The sequence below is a fragment of the Bubalus bubalis genome, chromosome 3 (assembly GCF_019923935.1).
Source record: "Bubalus bubalis isolate 160015118507 breed Murrah chromosome 3, NDDB_SH_1, whole genome shotgun sequence".
Lineage (NCBI taxonomy): Eukaryota > Metazoa > Chordata > Mammalia > Artiodactyla > Bovidae > Bubalus > Bubalus bubalis.
In genome coordinates, this window is record NC_059159.1 from 137,399,829 (window position 1) to 137,424,548 (window position 24,720).

Genomic DNA, 24,720 nt, shown 5'->3' on the forward strand with positions numbered 1-24,720 from the left:
GAGGGGTCAAGCTCAGAGGGTCAGTTCTCTGCCCTTCCCGGCCCATCTGCCCCTGGCCCCAACCCCAGGTAGGGAGCTGAGGCTAGCTTTGTTTGATGCTTTTAATATCATTATTTGTGTTACACGATACACAACCAAGGATGATGGTCAATACTGCGATGGAAATGTTAAAAAAAATATTATACACGGCTCATGTCTTCCACACACCTTCCTGGAAATAAATTAGTGAGCACGGAGAAACCTGGCTGGGTGGCAGCCAGTGCTGAGGGCAGGGAGTGTTAAGGCAGTATCTACAAGGGGGAGGGCGGCAGGGGCAAACCAAGGCCTCCGTTCTCCCCTCCAACCTCCTGGGTAGGAAGGTGGGAACTGCGCACTCTCCCTACACCCAGAGGGTGCTAGCCACCAGCTTCCTACTTCTCTCCACCACATGGCCTCAGCGAGAAGCCCCTGTCTGCCAGGGGATTAGGTATATCTTGTGGGGAGGGAGCCTTTCCCTTGTTCCTCAGGGCCAGAGAGGTTGAGCAGTGGGCCAGAGTCACACAGCATGTCAGCAGCAAAGGCAGCAGTCTAAATGAGCCCTGGTGGAGGCCCTGCCTGGAAAAGAGGAGGTACCCGTGTTCTTGAAGGGTGAGTCAAGGAGCCCGGAGTGGTGGTAGTAGGAAGCATGGCTCTGGTGCCCAGATGACAGGGGGTGGGTCTGCTGATCAGGGTGGGAGCAATGGGCTCAGATGGGGCCCAGTCTGGGCCATGTGAGTCCTGCAGCTGACTTCTCTGTCCTTTGCCTCCCTTTGGCATTTCCTCATCATCTAACCAGGGTCCCTGAACTAAGAGGAGGTGGGGGTTGGGTTGGAGAAGTTGAGGGGAGCTGGCAGCCCCTGGGTGTGGTGCAGGGAGAGGTGATACCCTTCCTAAGCCAGCAGCCTTGCTCTCTCTTCTCTCTGCCCTCTCCCCTTTCCAGCTTCCCAGGATGGCAGCCAGGGACTGGGCTGTGGGTGTGGCCTGCACACACTTGCAGCATGTGAGTGGTATGTATTAGAGTGGACTGGCCAGCGTGTGCGGGATGGGGTCAGCCTGAGGAATGGCCCTGGGATATGGGGTTCAAGGAGCAGAGACCTGAGCGGGTGTAGGCCATCTGAGCTTTCGTTTTTCTTCACCTGGGGCAGGTCTGTATTGCCCAGGCCCAGAAGAGGGCCTTGGTCCCCTCCTCCCTCTTGATTTTCATCCTCAGCTTTTCTGGCCACCACCTCCGCCCCTCCACCAATGAGTAACAGTGGCAGAAGCAGCAGTAGGTACATACATTCTGACTCTCACACACCCCATAGATACAGCTATACACTGTATGCAGCTACACACGTAGGTACAGTTACACATACAGGTACAGCTACACACACAATAGATACCCACATATACATATACATTCACAGACACACACACTCACATTCCCCCAAAGATCCCCATGTATTCAGACATACACAGGTCCCGCAGGAACTTCCCCCTCTTTTCTCCACACAGACATGCAGCTCAGGAAGACCCCAGGTATACCTGAAGACACCCAGAGACCTCCCTATCCACCTCCAAGGAAATTCCTATGAAGAAATTTCTTCAGGTTTGAAATAACCTTCAAAATAATTTCAGATGCTGCTCACTATACCATGGAGGAAACAGAAGGCCCGAGAACGTAACTGACTTGTTGGAGGTAAGAGGAAGCGTGCCTGAGCGAGGACCAGAACTCAGACTTCTGACCCCCCAGCCCAGGGCTGTTGGTCCACTAAACTGCTGAGCAGCCTCTCACACTGTTAACAGGTCACACAGTCATTTCCCCACCATGGTCACCACAGTCATCTAGAGAGACAGGCCCAGCCCAGAGATGCAGACACACGCTCTGACAGCTCCAGGTGCACACACATTCTGCCAAGCCATCCCCACCATACACCTGCTGCCACTCTATTCTCCCAGGCTTGCTTTCTTGAAGATTCTTCCTGGGGAGCAGCCTCTAGGATCTTGTGCTAGAGTAAGACCACAATGGGGCTTTTGAGGCCAGCCTTACCTCCTGCTTCCAGCCCAGGACAGATGAACAGAACAGAAATGTGGGGGGCAGGGGAAGGGATGCAGAGAGATAGATGTGTTAGTTAGGGGCAGCTGAGGACGAATCATACCACCTAAACTCTGGCTGTCTCTAAGGCCCACCTCACCCACCACACAATCCAGACAGCAAGGAAGGAGGTGAATGGGGCAAAGAGGAGGAAGATGGCAGTGATCTGATGGATGGGGGACAATATCCCACTGGGCAGCTTTGCCAGACTTCCCATCTGGAGATGAGGGGAGAAACGCAAATGGTACATGGGCCAGCAAGGGAGCATGTGGAGGCGGCTCTGTGGGGCTGGGCCCTGACCCTGTTGGCCTGGACCTTTCTCCCTCCCAGCCCCTTTCCTTGGCTGGTGCTGGGGGTTCCTGGCTTCACTGGGGTGGAGCCAAACCCCTGGCTTCGTGATCCTGCCCCTTACTCATTACTGTTAGCCTCCACGAAGTCCAGTCACCCCTTTCCTCCACCAGACAGGCTTCAGGGAGGGGGCAGGATGCTGGGCAAGGTTCCCCAAGTAACTGAACAAACAGCCCTCCCCTCCTCAGCCCCCCTGGGTGGAGAGAGACCCGGTTTTGGTTTCTCCGGCTCCATGAACACACAGAGGTACACGTCCTACCATAGGAGGAAGCAATGACTGTTACGAGGTTGGCGGCTGTAGGGGGCGCGGGCCCCCGGGGGGCAAGTGGACCAGCAGGGGAGGGGTTGGCTCCTGCAGGGTCCAAGCTCGCCCCTGGCGGCCCCACCCCGGCGGCCGCAGCGGCCCCGCCCGCTACTGGATGTGGCAGGCGGTGGAGGACGTGGCCTGGCAGCACATGCAGGTGGGGTTCACGGACTTGGGGGGAATGAGGTCCAGGTCCTCGTCGTCGGGGATTTCATCTAACCGGTAGCCGTCCTTCAGCAGCTGGATGTTCAAATCTTGGTTGATCTGCTGTAGACAAAGGGGAGGGAGGTCAGGCTCGGGGCCATCCACAGGCACCAGCCGTTCACACCCAGCCCTGTCCCATCCCTGGCTCTCCAGAAACCCCAGGCTTTGCACCTCCTTTAGGCCCCAGCCTCAGTTCTGATCTCCCTTACAGGCACATCCTCCTGGGGCTCCACCTGGCCCTGCTACTCACCCCACCCCTTTCTAAGGGCAACTTCCCACCTCAGGTCCTGCTTCTGTTCGCCCCGTCCCTTTCAGGCCCTCGCCCATAAGCTGTCGCCTCTATGTCACACCCCGTTGTAGTTCAGGGCCCTGTCCCAACCTGGGTCCGAACCCCGCCCCTAACCCTGTGCGCCCGCCACTGGAGGCGGAGTCAGATCTTAGCCCCACCCAGCACCGGCTCCACCTCAGTTGAGGCGCATCTGACTCTTTGCGACCCATGGACTGCAACACACTGGGCTTCTCTGTCCATCACCAACTCCCTGAGCTCGCTCAATCTCATGTCCATCGAGTCAGTGATGCCATCCAAACATCTCATCCTTCTCCTCCTGCCTTCAGCCTTTCCCAGCATCAGAGTCTTTTCCAATGAGTCAGTTCTTCGCATCAGGGGGCCAAAGTATTGGAGTTTCAGCTTCAGCTTCAATCCTTACAATGAACATTCAGGACTGATTTCCTTCAGGATTGACTGGTTTGATCTCCTTGCAGTCAAGGGACTCTCAAGAGTCTTCTCCAACACCACAGTTCAAAAGCATCAATTCTTTGGTGTTCAGCCTTCTTTATGGTCCAACTCTCACATCCATACATGACTACTGGAAAAACCATAGCTTTGACTAGACAGACCTTTGTTGGCAAAGTAAAGTCTCTGCATTTTAATATGCTGCCTAGGTTGGTCATTGCTTTTCTTCCAAGGAGCAAGTGTGTTTTCATCTCATGGCTGCAATCACCATCTGCAGTGATTTTGGAGCCCCCCAAAATAAAGTCTGTCACTATTTCCATTGTTTCCCCATCTATTTGCCATGAAGTGATGGGACCAGATACCGTGATCTTAGTTTTCTGAATGTTGAGCTTTAAGCCAACTTTTTCACTCTCTTCTTTCACTTTCATCAAGAGGCTCTTTAGTTCTTCTTCACTTTCTGCCATAAGGGTGATGTCATCTGCATATCTGAGGTTATTGATATTTCTCCCAGCAATCTTGATTCTGGCTTGTGATTCATCCAGCCTGGCATTTTGCATGATGTACACTGCATATAAGCTAAATAAGCAGGGTGACAATATACAGCCTTGACGTAGTCCTTTCCGATTGGTACCAGTCTGTTGTTCCATGTCCAGTTCTAACTGTTGCTTCTCGACTTGCATACAGATTTCTCTGGAGGCAGGAAAGGTGGTCTGGTATTCCCATCTCTTGAAGAATTTTCCACAGTTTATTGTGATCCACCCAGTAAAAGGCTTTGGCGTAGTCAATAAAGCAGAAGTAGATGTTTTTCTGGAACTCTCTTGCTTTTTCTACGATCCAGCAGATGTTGGCAATTTGGTCTCTGGTTCCTCTACCTTTTCTAAATCCAGCTTGAACACCTGGAAGTTCATGGTTCACATATTGCTGAAGCCTGGCTTGGAGAATTTTGAACATTACTTCACTAGTGTGTGAAATGAGTGCAATTGTGCGGTAGTTTGAACATTCTTTGGCATTGCCTTTCTTTGGGATTGGAATGAACACTGACCTTTTCCAGTCCTATGGCCACTACTGAGTTTTCCAAACTTGCTGGCATATTGAGTGCAGCCCTTTCACAATGTCATCTTTTAGGATTTGAAATAACTCAACTGGAATTCCATCACCTCCACTAGCTTTGTTCATAGTGATGCTTCCTAAGGCCCACTTGACTTTGCATTCCAGCACTCAAGGTGAGTGATCACATCATCGTGGTTATCTGGATCATAAAGATCTTTTTTGTATAGTTCTTCTGTGTATTCTTGCCACTGCTTCTTAATATCTTCTGCCTCTGTTAGGTCCATACCATTTTTGTCCTTTATTGTGTCCATCTTTGCATGAAATGTTCCCTTGGTATCTCTAATTTTCTTGAAGAGATCTCTAGTCTTTCCCATTCTATTGCCCACTGCTCTGCTCAGGGTGTTTTGGTGTTAGCCCCACCCCTTCCCCTATAGGTGGTCCTACTGAGGTGCGTTTAGGGCAGGAAGCAGTGGGGCCTCACCTCAGCAGAGGAGTAGCCAGAGGAGGAGTATCTGGACATGTCAAAGTCATCATCACTGGCCGCAGAGGAGAGAAGGCAAAGAGAAAGTGATTTCCAGACATTAAATAGAAAACTCTCTTTACCCTCCCCCACATCAGTCAATACTGCCCCCTCCCCCCACACTTCCAAATAAACAGCACAATCTTAGCAGAAACCATGCTTGCTGTGGGAATGCAGTTTTAAGCCAGGTTCCTTAGCCCCACCCTTCTAAATACGTTACTACCCTTAACCTCCTTCTAAATCAAGCTGCTACTACCCCACAGCCTTGCCCCTCTTTTTCCTAGGTTCAAATCACCTGGGTTTGTTGGGTTTCCCCAAAGTCTAGGTCTAGCCAGGTCTGTGCCCCGCAGTAGGGCTCCTCCCTCAGAGTGGGCAGGGTACCACAGCATCAGGGCCCATTCTAGGGGCAGCTGCCAGGTCAGCTGTCCTGGAACAGCAGCAGATTGCACTGATCCCCTTTCCTGTCTCTGCTCCCCCCATCTCCATTCTTTGGGGATTCACCCTCGGAGAGCTCCTGGCTGAGGGACACCCTCATTCTGACAGTAAAGCAGGTGTGGCCTGTTCAGCCCACTTGTTTATTCCCATTCCCACACTGCTCCGGCTTGCCTGGCTGCCCCGATGTCTCCATACACACCTGTCCGTGTCAAGGGCTACCAGTGGTTTCTCATCCGGGCTCTGGTCAAGCGAGGAGTAGCCTTTATTTGGGACAACCAGCCTGGGTGGAGAATTTGAGGGAGTGGATTGGCAACTGAAGCACACCAGCCTGGCAAGAAACTGGGTTGGGCCACACCCCACAACCTCCCTCCCCGCCCCCACCCCACCCTACCCCATCCCACCCCACCACCTTGATCCGATGAGATTCTCTCCTCTCAGAGAGGAGCTGGGCCTGAGGAGGGAGGGAAGAGGGGAGGCTCAGAACCAGCAGAGACAGGGTCCTGGTGGGGTGGGGCGGGGCCCTACCTTGTCCGGGCCATGACATTGTTCTTCTTGGGTTGCTGGTTGACAGGGCTACCCATGCTGCCATTCTTCAGGGAGCCCTTCCGGGCCAGCTCCCGCTGCTTCTCTGCAGGGGAACATGGGAAAGAAGCTGTGTCCTGCCTCCAGGGCCAGCCTGCCTTACCACTCAGGACAGCCTGGGCTGGCCTCCATGGTGAAACCCCTTGCTTCTCTAAGAACTGAGGCAAGGATCCAACTCTAGGCCCTGCATCTTGAAAGAGACAGTACTTTGCTCTGCCCAACCTGAGGCAGATAGTGAAGGGTGACAGGAGGGGGCTGACCCCCATCTTCCAGGAACTGCACTCCCAAGTGGGCTAGCTAGCATGTGTTTGATCCAGAGAAAGGCTGGAGAGGGAGAGATGGAATAGAAGGGTGGCAGGGCTTCCTGCAGGTGACACCTTGAGGTGGAGTGTGAAAATGTTAGTCACTCAGTTGTGTCCAACTGTGTGACACCATAGACTGTAGCCCACCAGGCTCCTTTGTCCGCTAGCTTCCGCTAGGCAAGAACACTGGAGTGGGTAGCCATTCCTTTCTCCAGGGGGCCTTCCCGACCTAGGGATTGAACCCGGGTCTCCTGCACTGCAGGCAGATGTTCTACCTTCTGAACCACCAGGGAAGCCCACTTGAGGTAGAGAGAGGAGGGCATTTGAGGAAGGAAGGGTAGTGTATAGAAAAGTGCATTTAGAAGTGAGTGTAACAAGTGTGGATCTGGACTGGATGGAAGGATGAAGATGGAGGAAGGTCAGGTTAGAAAAGTTGGATACATTTATTCAGTCATTTATTTATTACATCTGTGTCACCAGTCATGTATGAGGTCCTGTGCACAAGGGACTGGGGGCCCGCTCTGATTACAGACTTGGAGCATGAAGGCCTGAATGCCAAGCAGAGGAGTCTGGGCTCAATGGAAAAGGAAGAGAAGCCGCTGAAGGTTGTGGAGCGGGAGGGGCAGCAGGGTAAGGGCAGCAGGCTGGGGGGCCCCTCTGCTGACACTACTTCTGACTGCTCGGTCAGCCTATGGATTCTCCGAGGCTCTAGAACCTACAGATTCATGGGACTGGCAACCAAGGGACCCATTGCCTGGTGTGGCTCTGCTACCAGATGTCAGTTTCTGCCTGGGCCCTACAGGAGGCCTGTCTACCCATTCCTCCTCCTCACAGCAGCTCCGATACTGGCAAAAGGACTGCCAGGGGAAAGCTATCACAAAACAACAAGTTCCAGAGAGGAAGGATGGGATGGGCATTTATAGCTACTGTGACTCTGGAATTCTCTCGACCTCCATGTCTCTCGTCTCCCACTGTCTAACCCTCTTTCTTTGCCACTGCTCATCTATCTCACGCCCTCAAACCCACCTCCACCTCCTTTCCCCGCAGGCAGCTGCCATTACCACCCCAAGCCTCTAGGGGGTGCAATTTGCCTTATAAGTTCCTGGTGGGGACTCTCCTCCGCGCAACTGGGATAAGGCTGTGAATTTTTCTAGAGGAGCTGTGGTGGTAATACAATGGTCAGCGGGGAAAACGTTGTTTTTAAAAGCACGCTGGAATTGTTTGAAACAGTGAAAAAATGCTAATAAACTGCTAAAGCAAACTACAGACTACAATGCAACTATTAAAAGAAGTCATTCTCTATATATTGATATTTTAGAAGGGGCTCTAAGACGTTAATCAGAAAACAAAAAAGAAAAAAATTTCAGAAAATGTGGACAGTATGATACCACTTGTGTTTAAATATAAAATAAAACTAGAAAAAACTAAAAACCAAAAACAAAACGCTTGGAATGATGATCTCTGAGGAGAAAATGACAGGAAAGAGTAAAGAAGTTATACTTGTTAAATACTTGTGTTGTTAAATTGTTTAATTTAATTATTGTTTAATAATAAGCAAATAAACTGGCTGCAGTTTGAGTCTGATGTCCTGTCCTGGGAAGATGAATAAATTCCACCGAGAGGACTGTTCTCTTGTTTAGAAAAACAGCCTGAGGGGCTCCCTGGATTTGGTCTGGAAGGAGAAAAGCAAGTTAAAAGGAAAAAAGAAAAGCTGAATAATATAACAGGACTCTGAAAAGGTGTCCTGGCAGCTGCAGAGCAAGGTTTGAAACAGATTTCTCAGGTCTAAGGAGAGGGCCCAGTATTTGATGGGCAGTTGGAGCCTGGGGAGAAAGATGAGCAGGAGTGCGGCCGGGATGGCAGAGAAGTTCTGAAGGATGGTCATGGCCTGCATTTAATTGTTAACTCTTTCCTGGATGTACTGTGTGAGCTATATTTCACTCATGAAAACAAATTATTTATTTATTTATTGACGGCTGCACCTCATGGCCTGTGGGATCTTAGTTCCCTAGCCAGGGACTGAATCCAGGCCCTCAGCAGTGGAAATGAAGTGTCCTAACCAGGAGACCACCAGGAATTCCTGAAACCATTTTTTAAAAATTAGAAGTCTGTTATGTATGGCAGCCTTGGGTGAGTGAGATGGTCCCTGAGGGAGAGAGGTGGTGTTTGTGGGGAGGTAAAGTGAGTGCAGCAGCTGAAGGAGCTCTGGGCAGTGACTGGGAGAGAGGTGGCTCAAAGGATTGGGCGGCAGCATAAACTGACTTTGGAGTGGACGTGAGATAAACCCCCAAGGAGACCCTGGGAAGCCAGGAGAGCTTTGGGTTTATTAAGAAACTAAGGGAAAGTTCCTCCAAACAGGAGCCAACAAGATCCAGAGATATCCAGATAGGCTGATTAGGAAGGGGGAGAGGGGCTCAGCTTCTAGGGGAGAGGAGCCAGGTTCCAGGCTTTGGGAGCCTCACTCCTTTCTGCCCTCAGACACAGGAACTGATGCCCACTTCTAAGGCAGCTTCCTCTCAACCTGGTCCAGTGTCTGATGGGGCTTCTGACCCTCTCTCTGGGGTTCCTGCAGCTATGCTCCAGAACACCTGGAGCCTTCTGGGCCCTAGAGATGCCTCTAGAGCTCTGGGCATCTGTAGAGAATTATCACCTCCCTCTTCGCCTTGCAGGAGAGAAGGTACCTGGTGGTGCCAGTGACTTGGTGGCTAGAGTCTTGGAATTATCTAGCCTGAGCTGTACCTCTTTGCAGACCCAGCCCAGCGCACCTTGCCTGTCCACGCCCAACATCTCCCTCACCCCCCAGACACACTCACCCAGCTTCACTTGGAGCGGGGATGGTTTGTAATTCATGGCTACTGACTCACCCTCCCGGGCGTCACAGTCTCCGTCTGAGATGGAGGCGGCGGCTGGGTCCTGGGGGAGAAAGCAGGGGGACAGGGAGCTGTTAGGAGGTGAACACAGGGGGCTGTTCTCACCAGTCCTCTGTGGGTATTTCTCCCTGGCAGCAGGTGGGGTTCAGGAAGGGAGGGATAGACCCGTCTACCATGGAAGGAAGATCGGGAGCTGGGTGGAAAAGTCCAGGATCTCGGCCCTATTTACACCCATCTGGGTGTCTGTCCTTTAAGTCCCATGTCATCTGCCACCCCCAGGAAGCCTACTGTGATTCTTTAAACCCACAGGACCTTCTCTTGCCTCCCATACTAGTTGCCATGCTCCTTAGGGCCCTGCCTTGTTTAGAAAGATCTTTCTAGGTTCCTGTGAGTTTAAGTCTGGATTAAGGTCTGAGCAGGTGCTCCCTGAGACGGGCCTTCTTCCTCTGTTTCCCCAGCTCTGGCTGATCCCTTCCCAGGATCCAGAGAACTAACTGGCTGAGCCAGGCTAGACTTTCAGGCTGTAGCCATGCAGTTCTGGTGAGAACGTCTCCATTTCACAGATGGATCCTAAAGAGTGTCTCCCGAGAGAACCTGAATGGTTGGCTTGGAATGGCGGGTGAGAAGACAGACAATGGCAAGTCAGCCGGTGGCCAGCTCATCCTGTGTTGCCCAGACAGGGCTGGACATGACAGATGACAAGACAGCATGCATTCTGTGCATTGTCCAGGGTCTGGAACCATTTTGGTCTCCCTCACTGCCCTCTTTACCAACTTCTTCCCATTGCTATGGGTGTTATGCTGCTCCAAGTCCTACTTTAGCCTCACTATTCTCTCCAGAACACCCCTAAATCTCTGCCACAAGATCCAGGGCCTTGTCCTACTCTGCCTCAGTCAGTTGGAAGGCACTGGAGTCATTCACCCTCTCCCTGAGAAACTGACAACCAGCCATGGACATAGGATGCTGCCATCCTAACCATCCACCTAGGGTCACAGAGTGGTAAGCCTAAGGTCAGAGGATCGCAGAGAGGCTCCAGTGCTGTGCCTATTCTGCCTCTGGGGACACGGAGAGCAGACAGGCAGGGAGAATGCTGGAGGATGGGCCCTGTGGGGCCAGGCCCAGGGATCTGAGTGGCTTCTGGTGACTGTTAAAGGAAAGCTATGCAGCCATTATGGTGGTTTAGTTTCCCTTTAGAAGGAAGCAGGGGGGATGAAAACATGCTTGCCATTAAAGGAAAAGGGAAAAGTCTAGAATGTTTTGGAGGGAAATCCTGGTCTTGTCTGTGTTTCTTTAGGCCATCCAGAGTGCGAGGCCTGGGTGGGCTGTGTTGCCACAGTGGTTTGTGAGTTCCCGAGGGCAGAACCCGGGCCTGTGTCCTCTTCTCTGATTCCCAGCCTTAGCTGTCAGGGAATGGTACAGAAGGGTAGAACAGGTGGGGGGGACTGGGGGCTCAGTGCATGCATCCCAGGCAACCTCCCAAGCCACTGGTCTTTTCAAGTCCTTCATCCTCTGCCTCCCTGGCTCAGCTCCTCCTTGGGAGACTGATCTCTGGCAGCACCTGTTCCCTGCTGCCCTGGAGAAGGAGGCCTCTAGTGACCCATCCATGTCTCTCTGTGGTCAAAACAGTGCTGCCTGCAGGGGACATGGAGACCAGCCAGTGAGCACTAGGCTGCAGGGACACTCACTCCCAAGGCCGCCTGAGCGAGGGCTTCTCAAAGGTAGAACCCACAGACGTGCCTGTGGGGCCCTCCCAGGGAAGCACGGGCAGATTTCCAATTTCCTTTCCTCTTTCTGTAGTGTTTGTCACATGTCACACACACCATGTCCATTTGGAAAGGGTTCCTCCCCTGGCTTCCAGGACACTATGCCCCCTGGCTCATCTTGCCTCTTTGACCATCACCTCTGCCTTCTCCCACAGTTAACTTCAAGAACTCAAGTGCTTGGGCATTTGTGGCTAACTTTTCCCTCCTTGATACAGATGAGTCCATCAGAGTGTCTTCTCTCAGGCTGGAGGTCCTGGGTGGCAACACTGGAGGGGGCCAGTGCAGGAAGGATGGGGCCTGAGTGGGAAGCTGTTGAGTGACTCTGGTCACAGGGACCCACATGTGTTCCCTAAGGCCACTGGGATTCCTGAGTGACACTGCCAATCCCTTTAGGTCAAGAGCCAGCATGTAAAGCCCTAGACTGCGAGGTCCCATTCAGCATATCCCCATCACTGTCCTTGATGGAAGGCCAACTTTGAGGCAGGAACAAATATTCTGGCACTGTGCCTGCAAGCTCAAGCCTTCACTGTGGGCTTCCTGTATGTCTTTCCTGGGAAGTGCAGCCAATGCACCATGACCACCACATGGAAATATAATCAGGGAGATTAGATGTGAAATATTCATGAATACAAGTATCAGAGAGGAATCCAGGCAGAAGGAAGCATCTGGCTTGAAGAAATCAGGGAAAATTTAAAATGCCCCCCAAGGACATCTGACAGGAGTTAGCTAGATCCAGAAACTAGAGTGGTGATTAGCAAGGTTATTAATAAACACTCAGCAGAGACAGACATTGAAATGCATCTCTAACAGCAGCCCATGTTTCTACAACCCTGCATGCAAATTCTCCAAAGACTATAGAGATGATTAATAGCTCAATCTCACTGTTTCTGGGATGGAATAAATCAGCTAATGACCAGCGCAAAACCAATATAACTAGAGGAAGGCAGAAGTACCAGAAGAATCTTCAGAGTTAGTCTGGTCCAGTGATTTTTATTCAACTGTGTTTCCTAAACCCTGGGCCGTGGGCAGGGCTGAGTGCGAAAGGAGAGCAACAGGAGGGGGTCTGGCTTCCCTAAAATTAGAATAGATCCATTTTTACATATTTATTTGGCTGTGTCAAGTCTTAGCTGTGGCACACGGGATTCCACTGTGTCATGTGGGATCTTGCATTGCGGTGCATGGGCTCTCTGGCTGTGGTGTGTAGGCATGTTGCGGCACACAGGGCTTAGCTACTCTGCAACACAGGGGATCCTAGTTCCCGGACCAGGTGTCAAACCCGCGTCCCCTGCATTCCAAGGTGATTCCCAACCACTGGACCACCAGGGAAATCCCCAGAATAGATCCATTTTTATTTCACTTACATAGGAGACTTTCTGCAAGATTTTGGTTGAAAAAAGGGTTTTATTGCTTTAAAAGAAAGGTGGGAGAGGGAGTTTAAAACACATTGATTTAGCCCAATCTTTTAAAAAAGCTTTACTATAGAACTTATTAAATTTACATGAAAACAGAGAAAACAGTATAGTGAGATCCTGGGTACCTATCAAACAAATTACTAGCTTCAACAAATTACCACTTAGACTACTCTTTAAAAAAAAAAAATCTTGGTTCCTCCATTTATAACACTAGCTATGTGATCTGGGCTTTAGTTTCTACATCTGTTAAGTGGGGCTTATACTAATACCTATGTCAAAGGTTTCTGTGAGGATAAAGTGAGACTATGTAATCTAGTGCTTAATATGCAAGCATTTAGAGTAGTATTTAGTATATATATAGGACTTCCCTGGTGGTTCAGATGATAAAGCATCTGTCTACAATGCAGGAGACCTGGGTTCGATCCCTGGGTTGGGAAGATTTCCTGGAGAAGGAAATGGCAACCCACTCCAGTACTCTTGCCTAGAAAATCCCATGGACGGAGGAGCCTGGTGCAGGCTACCGCCCATGGGGTCACAAAGAGACAGACATGACTGAGTGACTTCACTTTCACTTTAGTATATATACTACATCTACCACACTCTATGTGTGGTATAGCTATGAGGCTTTTATTAGTACAGGCTCTGTGGGACATACAGCCATGAACAGTGTACTCTGGCAGTGATCAATCCACAGCAGCAGCCCTGTCACCACCCAGGTTGGGACCTGGCTTATGTGGGGAGATATCTGCGGAAGAGATGCTCGCTCAACAGGGTGAGGAGGGGCCTGATCAGGGATCATTCTGTCTCCTCTCTCTCCTCACTTCCTTACGCTGCTTTTCCCTCACTTAGTTATCAGTGGTCAGCCTGGGGCTCATCAAGATATATAGAAATAGACCCATTCTTAAGGAGTTCCCAGTAATTATCAGTAAATGTAACAAGAGCCATAAATGTAGAGGGAAAGGGACAAAGGGAGGGTGGTCAGAGAAAACTTCCCAGAGGAAGACACTTGAAAAGATCTCCAAACATCAGTTTCCCAGTTATCTTAAGAGGAAGGATGTTCAGGGAACATCTGCAAAGGCTCAGAAGCCTGGAACTAGCATTGCACATTCAAGAAACAGTCAATATTTTGCTACAGTTGAAACCTAGAAGGTATGATGATGAAGAGTGACAGGAAATAAAGTTGCAGGGCCAGCAGGGCTCAGATGATGGTGGAAGATGGGCCTTGATTTTGTTCTTTACTCAGAAGATGGTGGCAGAGGAGCCAGTGAAGCCTTGAGTAGGGGAGTAACATGATGAGATTTGAGATGGAGAAGGACACTCTAAAAGTCATGTAGAAGATTGGTGGGAAGGAAATGAGACTGGGATTTAGGGAACTATTGCAACAGTGCCAGCAAGAGATGACAGAGACCTGAACTAAGCAGAAGATAAAAAGCCATAAAGGAGGATGTTAAAGACAGTAGAGTGGCAGACCTCAGAGATAAAATGTAGAAGGAGTCCAGACACTCCTAGTTTTCTGTGTGGGGTAACTGGGAAAGGGATGCTTGTAGTAATTATTAAAACAGACAATGCAGGAGAAGGTATAACTATGGTCAGGGAAAACCAGATGAGCTCAGTTTGGGACAGGTTGAGCTTTGAAGTGTCTTTTGGACACTAGATGACATCATTAGTCAGTAGGAATTGAGGTTCAGGATCTCAAGAAAGAGCTGTGGACTGACAGTAATTGAAGCCCACAGAGGAGAATAACCTCAGGGAGAACAAGCACAGTGAAACAGACAGGAACCAAGAATAGAGTCCTGGAGAGCATCCAACCTTAGGAAATGAGTGGAAGAAGAAGACTGAGTAGGAGCAGAAAGACAAGATGTAGAAAAAGATCCAGGAAGATATTCAAGCAGTTTTCAGGTGAAACAAATCAACAGTGTCAAACTAATACATGATTCCATAAGATAAAGATAATATTTAGAAGTGAGGAAGTCATAGGTGACCTCAGCAAACAGAGTTTTGGTTGAATGGTAAGAACAGAGCCCAGAATACAAGGGATGTAGGAGGGAATAGGAGATGAGGAAGTAGAAACAGTGAACACAGGCTGTTCTCTCAAGGAGCTAAACTGAGAAGACAGAGTGAGAATGAATGACAGTCAGAGAGTTTTGGAGTTGAAGGATTCTTTGGAGGGAGGGAACACATGACCACTGTTTCACACGGAGGGGAAGAAAATTGAGTAGAAAGGGAGATGTTCGATGGACTATGGTCTTTGAGGAGTCAAGAGAAGATAGAACCAGAATCAGATGAGAGGAGGAACACTCCTTACTGAAATGGAAGGGAGGTGAAAATGGGTGGAGGATGCAGACAACATGGAGACAGAAAGGTGGGTGGAAAGTTAAGGGAGTTCATTTCTAAAAGCCTAGTTAAGTAAAAGAAGGGGGAAAATGCTAAGGGGTTTAGGAAAAGAGGGACTGTTGGTGGCTGGATAGGAGTGGAAGGAGATCAGACTGGCAGGGGTTTCAGCTACAAATCCTCAACTTTCACCAGCTCTTGATCTTGCCTTCAGGATGAAAGGCACTCTCCGTGGTGCTGAACAATTTTGCCTTTGTCTTATGGACTGAAAGATGATTCAAGGTAACAACATGATTCAATTTTCGCTTTCCCACAGGAAAGGTAACCTCTGTCCTCACCTTCAAGCACTAATTTTCAGGAATATGGAAAATGAAATGGATTTAGAATGAGGTATGAAGAGGCAAAGTGCTTGTATCAACATTATCTAACCTCTCTTTGCCTAACGCACATGAGTTTTTCTCTAGTTTTAGGAGGGAGCTGGTGGAAGCAGTTCTGAGTTATGAAATGCTGAAAGGCTACCTCTGGAATAGTCATGTCTGTACCTTGTTCAGTTCCCCTGGGAGAAAGTAGAACAGACTTAGAGCAGGAACAGGAACAGGGCCAGGAGGACAGGTAGTACTGAGAAGGAAAGGAAAACGGGGTGATCTGGAGCTCAGGCCACTCTCTGATGGGCAGAGAGAAAGCAAGATAGGGTATCAAAGACCAACTCTGTTTCTGTCACAAGTGGTTCAGCTCAGAAATTCCTGAGGCTGTGGCTCCCTGAAGAGTTATGCCATTCCCCCAAAACATCCCTTGGCAGTAGGTGGTAATAAGCATGTTTAGTCTCAATATTATAGAGGGAGATCCAAAAGAATGCAACTCTATGTCTTTCTGTCCAATGCCCATGGCTTGGCAGAAACCTAACGTCCAGTCCAAGAATATTCAGTAGCAGTTTAGGCATTGGTTAGACCTCTCAGCTTCCCTGCAGATGGCTGTCCATTCAGCCTCTAAGGCATTCCCATCCCTCTCTGGCTCAACATGAGAATCATTTGGCCAATGACAGTTCCTATTCCAGAGAAGGATCTGAGGTCCTGTGAGTACCATGGTTGGTGAGCTCCCACTTTTATCCCCTGTCTCCCTCTTTGCTAGCATTTCTGCCAGGCAACTGGCCAGGACTTCTATCCTTTCAGGACATATTAAGACCCTTAGGGGCCCCACTTATAGGGAAGGACAAAGACCTCTGTTAGGAGTAAGGTCTTTGGGGGGATATCTGGAAGGCGGTCAGGGAAACATAACGGAGACAGTCTCTCCAAATATTGTTTGTAGCTCTTACAAGGGCGGGGGTGAAGAACAGAAAAGCTAGGGAAGTCTATGAAGCCTGAATTCGAGAAAGGGATCAGAGGACCCTGCGTAGTTCAGGGAGGCCTCTCTTATCAGTCTAAATCTCTTCACTCTTCAAGGTTTTTCTCTATAAGAAGACTCAGTTCAAACAAAGTCAATACTGAGTGGCCACTCCTTTCCAGCTCTGGACTGGGTGCTGGTAGTAGGGAAGAAAACACACCTTCTCCACATACACCACACTTCTGCAGAGCATTATGGGATGAAGCAAAGCTCCCTAGAAGGAAGCTGAAAGGATTCTTGTGGCTGGGCTAGAGTTCAAGAACTCAAGGGGGTCTTGTGTATAGCTGAAGATTTTCTGTTTCCTTAAACAGCTCCTAGGATGGAATTCATTCCCAAAAGAAGCACCACCCACCAAGCTTTAGTAGCTTTGTGGTGACTGTCATTGGGAGAACCAAAATGCAGAAACCCATGGCTAGAAACAACTTTAGCCATGGCAAGTTTAATAGATTTTTCTATTATAAAGAGATACATTCTAAAATTTAAAAATCACATTTAGCTTTACCACTTTGAGGCAATCTTTGTTAATGTTCTAGTGTATCTGAGTCTTTTATGTATACTACAGTAGCAACACTAAGGGGCTTCCCTCTCTGGGAGCTGGTGTTTCACCTGTCCTCATGGTTACAGGTGTGGGCCTCTAGGTAGGTACATTGTTGGGTCTGTGTGGTCCCATCCTTGCTTAGACCAGGTGGATCATCAGAGCATCCCCCAGAATTGGGAAGTGGGGCTTCTACGAGGAGACGTGAAGCTTAAGACTATATATTAGGTAGCAGAGAAGGTCACTGGCAGGGAGACAAGAATAAAGCTGATGTTCAGAAAGAAGAAACACAAGAGATAGAAAGTCTTCCCTAGGTTTCAGGTTCTGGTTCTAGAACTTGTCCCTCTAAGGTTTGATTACATGCCTGTCCTCTTGTATTAGGAGAAAATCTAGTGTCCTTACAGTCTAGTTACCTTTTTAGGTTAAACTAGCTTGAGTTGGACTTTGTTACTATAATCAGAAAGTATCTGCTAATAATTATTCATAGAACAACATTTAAAGAAAAACATCAGTTCAGTTCAGTTCAGTAACTCAGTCGTGTCCGACACTTTGTGACCCCATGAATCGCAGCACACCAGGCCTCCCTGTACATCACCAACTCCCGGAGTTCACTCAGACTCACGTCCATCAAGTCAGTGATGCCATCCAGCCATCTCATCCTCTGTTGTCCCCTTCTCCTACTGCCCCCAATCCCTCTCAGCATCAGAGTCTTTTCCAATGAGTCAACTCTTCGCATGAGGTGGCCAAAGTACTGGAGTTTCAGCTTTAGCATCATTCCTTCCAAAGAAATCCCAGGGCTGATCTCCTTCAGAATGGACTGGTTGGATCTTGTTGCAGTCCAAGGGACTCTCAAGAAAAACATACTGTATCTTATATTCTATATTTTAAAAAATTAGTATTAGGGCATATTTAACTCTCCATATTTTTACATAGTTTTCTTAACCATCAGCTTAATGGGTACATGATATCCATAAAGGGGACGTACAATAACTTTTTAACCCTTCACTTATTTTGGACATTTAGGTGGTTTGCAATATTGCACTATTATAAATCAAAAAGTGTGAATGCTTTTAAGATTCTTGATACATACTGCCAAGCTGCTTTCCCAGAGGATTGTTCCAATTTACAATGCTTCTAGTCACAACCAATAGCTATAGCTGGTTTTTTAGTATTTTATTTTTCACTGTGTACCAGGGTATTTCAGGTCATCACATCTATCTACTGTTTTCCAGGAGAGCTCTTCTCCAGTCCTATTTGCCTGGTTCCCTCTGGGGAATCTTCTTTCAAAGAATAGAATTTCCTCTGGGCATCACCTGCCAGACAAAATATTCCTGACTTGAAGCTACTGATTAAGAACAAAAGGAGAGAAGACTATTACACTGCAGCTTGGCCAAGGCTCTACATGGAGCACTGTACTGTCAGGTAGCTGGCTGCCATGCTTCAGCTGGTCCCTGGCCTGTGCACATCAGCTGCAGGCACTGGGACTGAAGCTGCAGGTCCAGGAGGCAAACCTCACCGAGGAGGTCTCCCTTGCTTTCAGATTTGGGGTGAGACAATGAACCAAAACGGCTCTGGAGTTATTTCAGAAAGATAGGCAGCTCCCACTCCCTTACCTATTATTTAGTTTTCAAAAATAGCTACTCAGAAACAGGAGAGAAAAGGATGGTGAAAGATACAAAGCTAGCACTGGGATGGCAAAGAATTGGATTCATTTAAAAAGAAAATTGCATTTATTTATCTTTGGCTATGCTGGGTCTTTGTTGCTGCGTAGGCTTTTCTCTAGTTATGGCGGGCAGGGGCTACTCTCTAGTTGCAGTGCGCAGGTTTCTTATTACAATGACTTCTCTTGTTGCTGAGCATGTGGTTCCACGGCATTTGGGCTTCAGTAATCACAACAAGAGGGCTCAGTACTTGTGGTGCATGGGCTTAGTTGCTCTGAGGCATGTGGGGTCTCCCTGGACCAGGGATTAAACTGTGTCTCCTGCATTGGCAGGTGGATTCTTTACCACTGAGCCACCAGGGAAGCCCCAGATTCATTTGGGGGAGACAAAGGACCTGTGAATTTTTAAAATGATTTAGAATCCTGCTTTGCCTTCTCTGTGGTTAGGGCTGCTTATCCTAGATTGATGCTCTGTTGTTCCTATGCACCTGGAAATCCTATGAACAAAGCCTTTGTCTGGGAGATAGGGCAAATGCCTAGCTCAGGGACAACTAGATAGAAACAGTGGCTTGGGGGAAGCCTCTGCAAAAAGGCCTAAGGGATGAGCCTCCTGACCCAGGAGACAGGGGCAGGGCCAGAAATTGAGAAACCTTGGTTCCTCTGAGAGGCTTGACTTGGCCTAGTCCTTGAACTTCATCCCTATCCCCAAGCTCATCCTCTGAGCCAGATATTAAGCAGGCTCCTGTCTTACCTTGGACTGGGCAGAGACACAGGTCTTAGCCTCTACAGTCTGGTGAACCAAAACGTTTTTGAGTCCCACATCCTGCTCCCCCCGTCACCGCTCCTATTTCAACCTCTTTAGGGAGAGGCCATCTCACTTAATGGAGAAAGGGGTGAAGGTGTAAAATTCTTTTAAAAAGTAGATCAACAATGGTTGAAGTGATAAATTTTATGTTATATTTATTTTACCACAATAAGAAAAAAATGAGGGAAAAAAGAAATTAACTGGTAGGGCCTGAGGCAGAAGAAGATGGTATGAGGGTGGGCAGTGGAGAGGAGGCAGTCCCTTCTCTTATTTAATTCAGTTTCAGCCAACACAGACTTTGGAGATGAGACTTTGCATAGAAATGATTCCAAAATCAATCAAAATCAAGGGAGTTAAAGGGGCCAAGGGATCTGCGGTTCTAAGGGCCTTCTACTTGGACAGGGTCCAAAGGAGGCAAAGAAGGGGATTGGATATTCAGGGATAATAGGGCTTTAAGGAGTGTGGTCCAGAGGACCCTTTGGTTTCTTTCCAGGATGTGGATTCTAGTTCCCCAATGTAAGGAAGGAGGCACAGAACACCAAGGAGAGATGCTGCCAAGGAATTGATAGAGGGCGTTTGGTTGGAGAGTCCTTGAGACTGGTCCTTTATCCCTGCACATGGTAGGGAGCTGAATCAAGAGAAATGTCAACAAACATTGACATTTGGTCTGTACCAGACTACTTGTGGATGGATCTTCATCTGGATCTTGGCTCCAAATCTCACTTGAGGATGTTTGATAAGCTTCCATTACTCAAGAGACTGAGCCAAGCCTGCACTGGCTCATAACTCTTCCGGACTCCTGTATTTCCCATGAAAGCAGTCATCTGAAAGTGTTTGGGATGTCTTCCCAGGGCTGCCATCTCTGACCCCTTTCCTCTGGCCTTGGAAGAGTAAAGAGCTATTTGTGTGTGGTGGACAATGGACTTGGAGGGCTGGTATGAAGTAGCTTATCCCCTCTGTGGCATTTCCTGCCTCTGCCTTTTCTCTGCCTTACAGACTCATCTAACTCTCCAGCCTCCATTATGCCTGGCAAGCACCACTTTTTGCTCATAAAGACGACTTGCATCTCTGGCCAGAGCAGTCCCCTGTTCTTTCCTTTTTTTGGTCATCCCAATAATTAAGCACTGGTGAGCTTGAAAGTGAAGTGTTAGTCACTCTGTAATGTCCAACTCTTTGAGACTCCATGGACTATAGCCCGCCAGGCTCTTCTGTCCCTGGGATTCTCTAGACAAGAGTACTGGAGTGGGTAGCCATTTCCTTCTCCAGGGGATCTTGCAGACCTAGGGATCAAATTTACATTGTAGGCAGATTCTTTACTGTCTGAGCCACCAGGGAAGCTTAATGCTTGCAACTTGTTCAAAAAAAAAAAAAAGCAATTTGATGTTCACTGAAGACCAACAAGGGGGCAGGCAGGACAAAATGCATTTTGAGGAGGGAAAAACACCAAGACCTGGTTCTTGCCAAGAAGACTTTAGTCTAAGGTGGGGAATTGACAGGCACACAAATTAGCCTGTTCAAGGCAGAGAGAGGAGCATGAGAGGCAGGAATGCATGAAGGGTGGGGGGAGCACAGAGAAGGTGATGGCAGTGGAGGTTGTTTATCCTCCCAGACAAAGAGGGTCAGGCTCTTCTTTGATCAGGGGGCTTCCCTTGTGACTCAGCTGGTAAAGACTCTGCCTGAAATGCAGGGGACCTGGGTTCGATCCCTAGGTTGGGAAGATCCTCTGGGGAAGGGAAAGGCTACCCACACCAGTAGTTTGGCCTAGAGCATTCCATGGACTGTATAGTCCATGGGGTGGCAAAGAGTCAGACATGACTGAGCAATTTGCACTTTTACTTTGATCAAAGCAGAGGATCAGCTCTTAGGTCAACGGGTACTTTGGCAAGAGGACTCAAAGCAATGATTGGTGATGTTTAGCCCTAGGGCTAGGACTCTATTCTCACTACTTTTTAATGCTGCTGCTAGTACAACCCCTACTCTGTCACAGGGCACACAGTCCACCCTGTTTCTGTGGGTCAAGTACAGAGATGCAAGGGGCTCAGTACATCAGGGGCTTTTCCTTTACCACGAGATGCACAGACAACTCTCCCATAAGGAAGGGTCAAAAGGCTGTAGGTGGGTGGCTGGAAAGTGTTTTCATTGGGAAGGCAAACATGAATTCACAGTCCTAAGATAGGGATATGGTAGCTCTGGTGAAACAAACCCTTACTGGCCCCAGCAGTCACATTTACCAGGCCTGTTTTGTGCAGCAGGGAGGTTGATGCTAAGGTGACTTGGGGGCTCAGGGCCCAGCCCAGGAGAGGAGGAGGTCAGAGAAGGGAGGGAGAAACTCGTGAACCTTATCTGAGTTTCCCTAGAGAAGTCAGATGGTGGTGGAAGAGTAGGGAGAGGGGAGGTTCTACACTAGCCCAAGCTCAAGGCAAGTTCTCAGCTGTGAAGACAGCCATTTGCTGGTTATGCATCTCTAGAGGGAAATACAGAGAAGGCAATGGCACCCCACTCCAGTACTCTTGCCTGGAAAATCCCATGGACGGAGGAGCCTGGTAGGCTGCAGTCCATGGGGTCGCTAAGAGTCAGACACGACTGAGTGACTTCACTTTCACTTTTCACTTTCATGCCTTGGAGAAGGAAATGGCAACCCACTCCAGTGTTCTTGCCTGGAGAATCCCAGCGACGGGGGAGCCTGGTGGGCTGCCGTCTATGGGGTCACACAGAGTCGGACACGACTGAAGCGACTTAGCAGAGGGAAACAATACTCCTCTGCAAAGCTAGATGATCGTGGAGTCCCTGCTAGAGGGGCTTCCCGGGCTCAGGGTGGGAGGGAGTCTTTCCCTGCCCACCTGTCACTCCCTGGCTGGTGCAGTAATGCTGAATGGATAACTCAAGGCTACCACCTCAATCCTGAGGCATCCACAGGTAGGGACCCTGAAACAACAAATAATCAACACTTACTCAAAAAGCTCCCTAGAGCTCTGCAGCCTATCTCTCTGAGGAATGCCTTCTTTGCTCTGATTACATCTGAGCAGGCTTCATCTCTTCTAGACCATTCTGACACACCTGTACAGCTTATATCCTTCCACACCACTGAGCATATCTATGTACCTTTAGGGTGGTACTTTTTAAACAGTAAAGTGCATATAAATCATCTGAGAATATTGTTTAAATGTAGATTCTGATTCAGTAGGTCTGGAAAGTGAAAGTGTTGGAGTCTCAGTTGTGTCCAACTCTTTGCAATCCTATGGACTGTGGCCCACCAGGCTCCTCTGTCCATGGGATTCTCCAGGCAAGAATACTGGAGTGGGTTGCTGTGCCCTCTTCCAGGGGATCTTCCCAACCCAGGGACCAAATCCAGGTCTCCAGCATTGCAGGCGGATTCTTTACCATTTGAGCTACCCAGGAGGGTCTCAGTAGGTCAGGAGTGGACATGAATATGAGTATCCACATTTCACAGAAGCTCCAAGGTGATACCAGTGTTCTTAGTCCAGGGTCCACACTTTGAAGAGCAGGCCAGCCCCTCTACACTGAGACCAGGCCCGGGCAGCCCCTTTGAGTGCTCTCTGCCCCAGCCTTAATCTGGTTAATTCTTAGTGTGAAGAGAGGATGATGATTTGCTGGGGAGGACATTAGGGACCTACAGCAGCAGAGGTGCTGCTGTTGGAGGCAGCTCTGATAAGACCTCTAGCTGGGGCCCGGCAGGGAGCTGCTCAGAACAGCTTAGCCCAGCTGTGGTTCTTTCGGAATTTATCAAATTTTTTAGCTACTATCTCTTGAACATCTGCTCTATGAATAGTTATGGTGCTAGGTGCTTTATGTATGTTGTCTCATTTAATCCTCCTAAAAGACCAAGTAAGGTAAATATTCCCATTTCAGAAATGAAGAACCAGGTTGTATAACGCAATATGTTCAAAGTCACACTTAGAAGGTGGAAGCACTAGGATTGGAATCTAATTTGCTCATTTAAAAATATCCCAGCTCCTCCTCAGAGACATCAGATGAAGTCATGAGATTAACAATACATTAGAACTTAGCTGAAGGACTGTTGTCTTGTAAAGCAGGCACTTCAAAGGCTGGCACTAGTTTAATCACATCTGTAGTGCTCTGCACACTTTCAGAGCTCCTCTTGAGAAAATGGTATGCATGCTTTCTGATCACTGGCCTCCTGCTCAATGAGTTCTCCATAGAAGAAAGTATTAGAGCCATGAAGCTGTCAATAACTCAAGATGGAGAGAGAGAGACTGGCAGGAAGCAGCAAGCAGGAAAAATCCCTGAGAGCTGAGAGTGCTGAACCCATGAGAGGAACGCAGAGGGCAGTACAAGAAAGGGAGACAAAAAGGTCTCAGCTGCTCATTCAGTTCAGGTTCCGCAGTTTATATTACATTCTAGGCACTGTGCTGGGTGCTGCTGATACAAAGACGATGTGGCCTTTGCCCATGAAGAGCTCATAGGCCAGTAAGTAAGGTAAATGAATACGCAGTTAATTTTAATATTAATAATATGAAAAGGGCTAGAACAGAAAGAAGTTTGTGGTGAGTGTTTTAGGGACATAAGACAGAAGCATCTATCCCACTCCTGGGAATTAGGGAAGACTTCTTCAAAGAAAGCTGAGGCATGAAGGATGAGTAGGAGGTAGATGTGAACCAGATGAAGAAAGGAACAGGAAAGGAGGGGAGTGGGATGAATTAGGAGATTGGGATTGACATACATACACTACTATGTACAAATAACTAATAGATCACTAATGAGAACAGGAAACTCTACTCAGTGCTCTGTGGTGACCTAAATGGGATGGAAATCCAAAAAAGGGGATATATGGACACACATGACTGATTTGCTTTGCTGTATAGCAGAAACTAATACAATATTGTAAACCAACAATATCCCAATAAAAATTAATTTAAAAAAGAAAGGAATAGATAACAAAAAAGAAAAGAAAGGAGTGGGAAGAAGACACACATGACTATATGGCAGGCAGAAGGAACGGCTCAATCTTGCTGGGATATTACAAGTAGGGGTGAAGTGGGAGATGATGGGACTAGAATAGGACAAAAGCTTAAAATCATGAAGGGCTTTGTACGTCCTGTTCAAGGCTTTGGACTTTAACTGGAAATAATGGGGAGCAATTGAAAGACTTTAAGCCCATTGTCAGATTTATAGAAGTAGATCACTCTGGGAGCGGTGTGGGAGAATAGGAAGGAATGCGCAAACTAGAGGCAGGGCAGAGGCAGAGGCATTGCAAGAGGTGATAAAAGCTGGCAAAAGGCAGTCAGTGGGGTTGGAGCAAAGGGGATGCAGAAGAAAAACACGTCGAGGTCAAACTGTCAGGACTCAGTGGCTGATTGCATCTGAGTTTGAGGGAAAGACCTTGGCTAGGATGACTCCCAAGTTTTTTCCTGA

The 24,720-nt window shown here is 48.5% G+C and overlaps 1 protein-coding gene across 4 annotated transcripts in view; it reads right to left on the reverse strand.

Annotated features, from left to right (window-relative positions):
* Positions 1 to 87: 87 nt before the first annotated feature.
* The window catches only part of FAM219A (family with sequence similarity 219 member A), a 61,455-nt gene continuing 36,822 nt past the window's right edge, over positions 88 to 24,720 (reverse strand). The window contains exons 2-6 of one of the 4 annotated variants that reach the window (XM_025281919.3): positions 9,384 to 9,483; positions 6,212 to 6,314; positions 5,886 to 5,966; positions 5,213 to 5,267; positions 88 to 3,008 (exon numbers count right to left, since the gene is read on the reverse strand). In XM_025281919.3, the coding sequence (XP_025137704.1) occupies positions 2,853 to 3,008; positions 5,213 to 5,267; positions 5,886 to 5,966; positions 6,212 to 6,314; positions 9,384 to 9,483 (495 nt within the window). In that variant the 3' untranslated portion in view covers positions 88 to 2,852. Of the gene's footprint in view, positions 3,012 to 5,212; positions 5,268 to 5,885; positions 5,967 to 6,211; positions 6,315 to 9,383; positions 9,484 to 24,720 lie in introns of all 4 variants that reach the window. The other 3 variants (XM_025281921.3, XM_025281920.3, XM_025281918.3) reach the window with 3 other exon arrangements.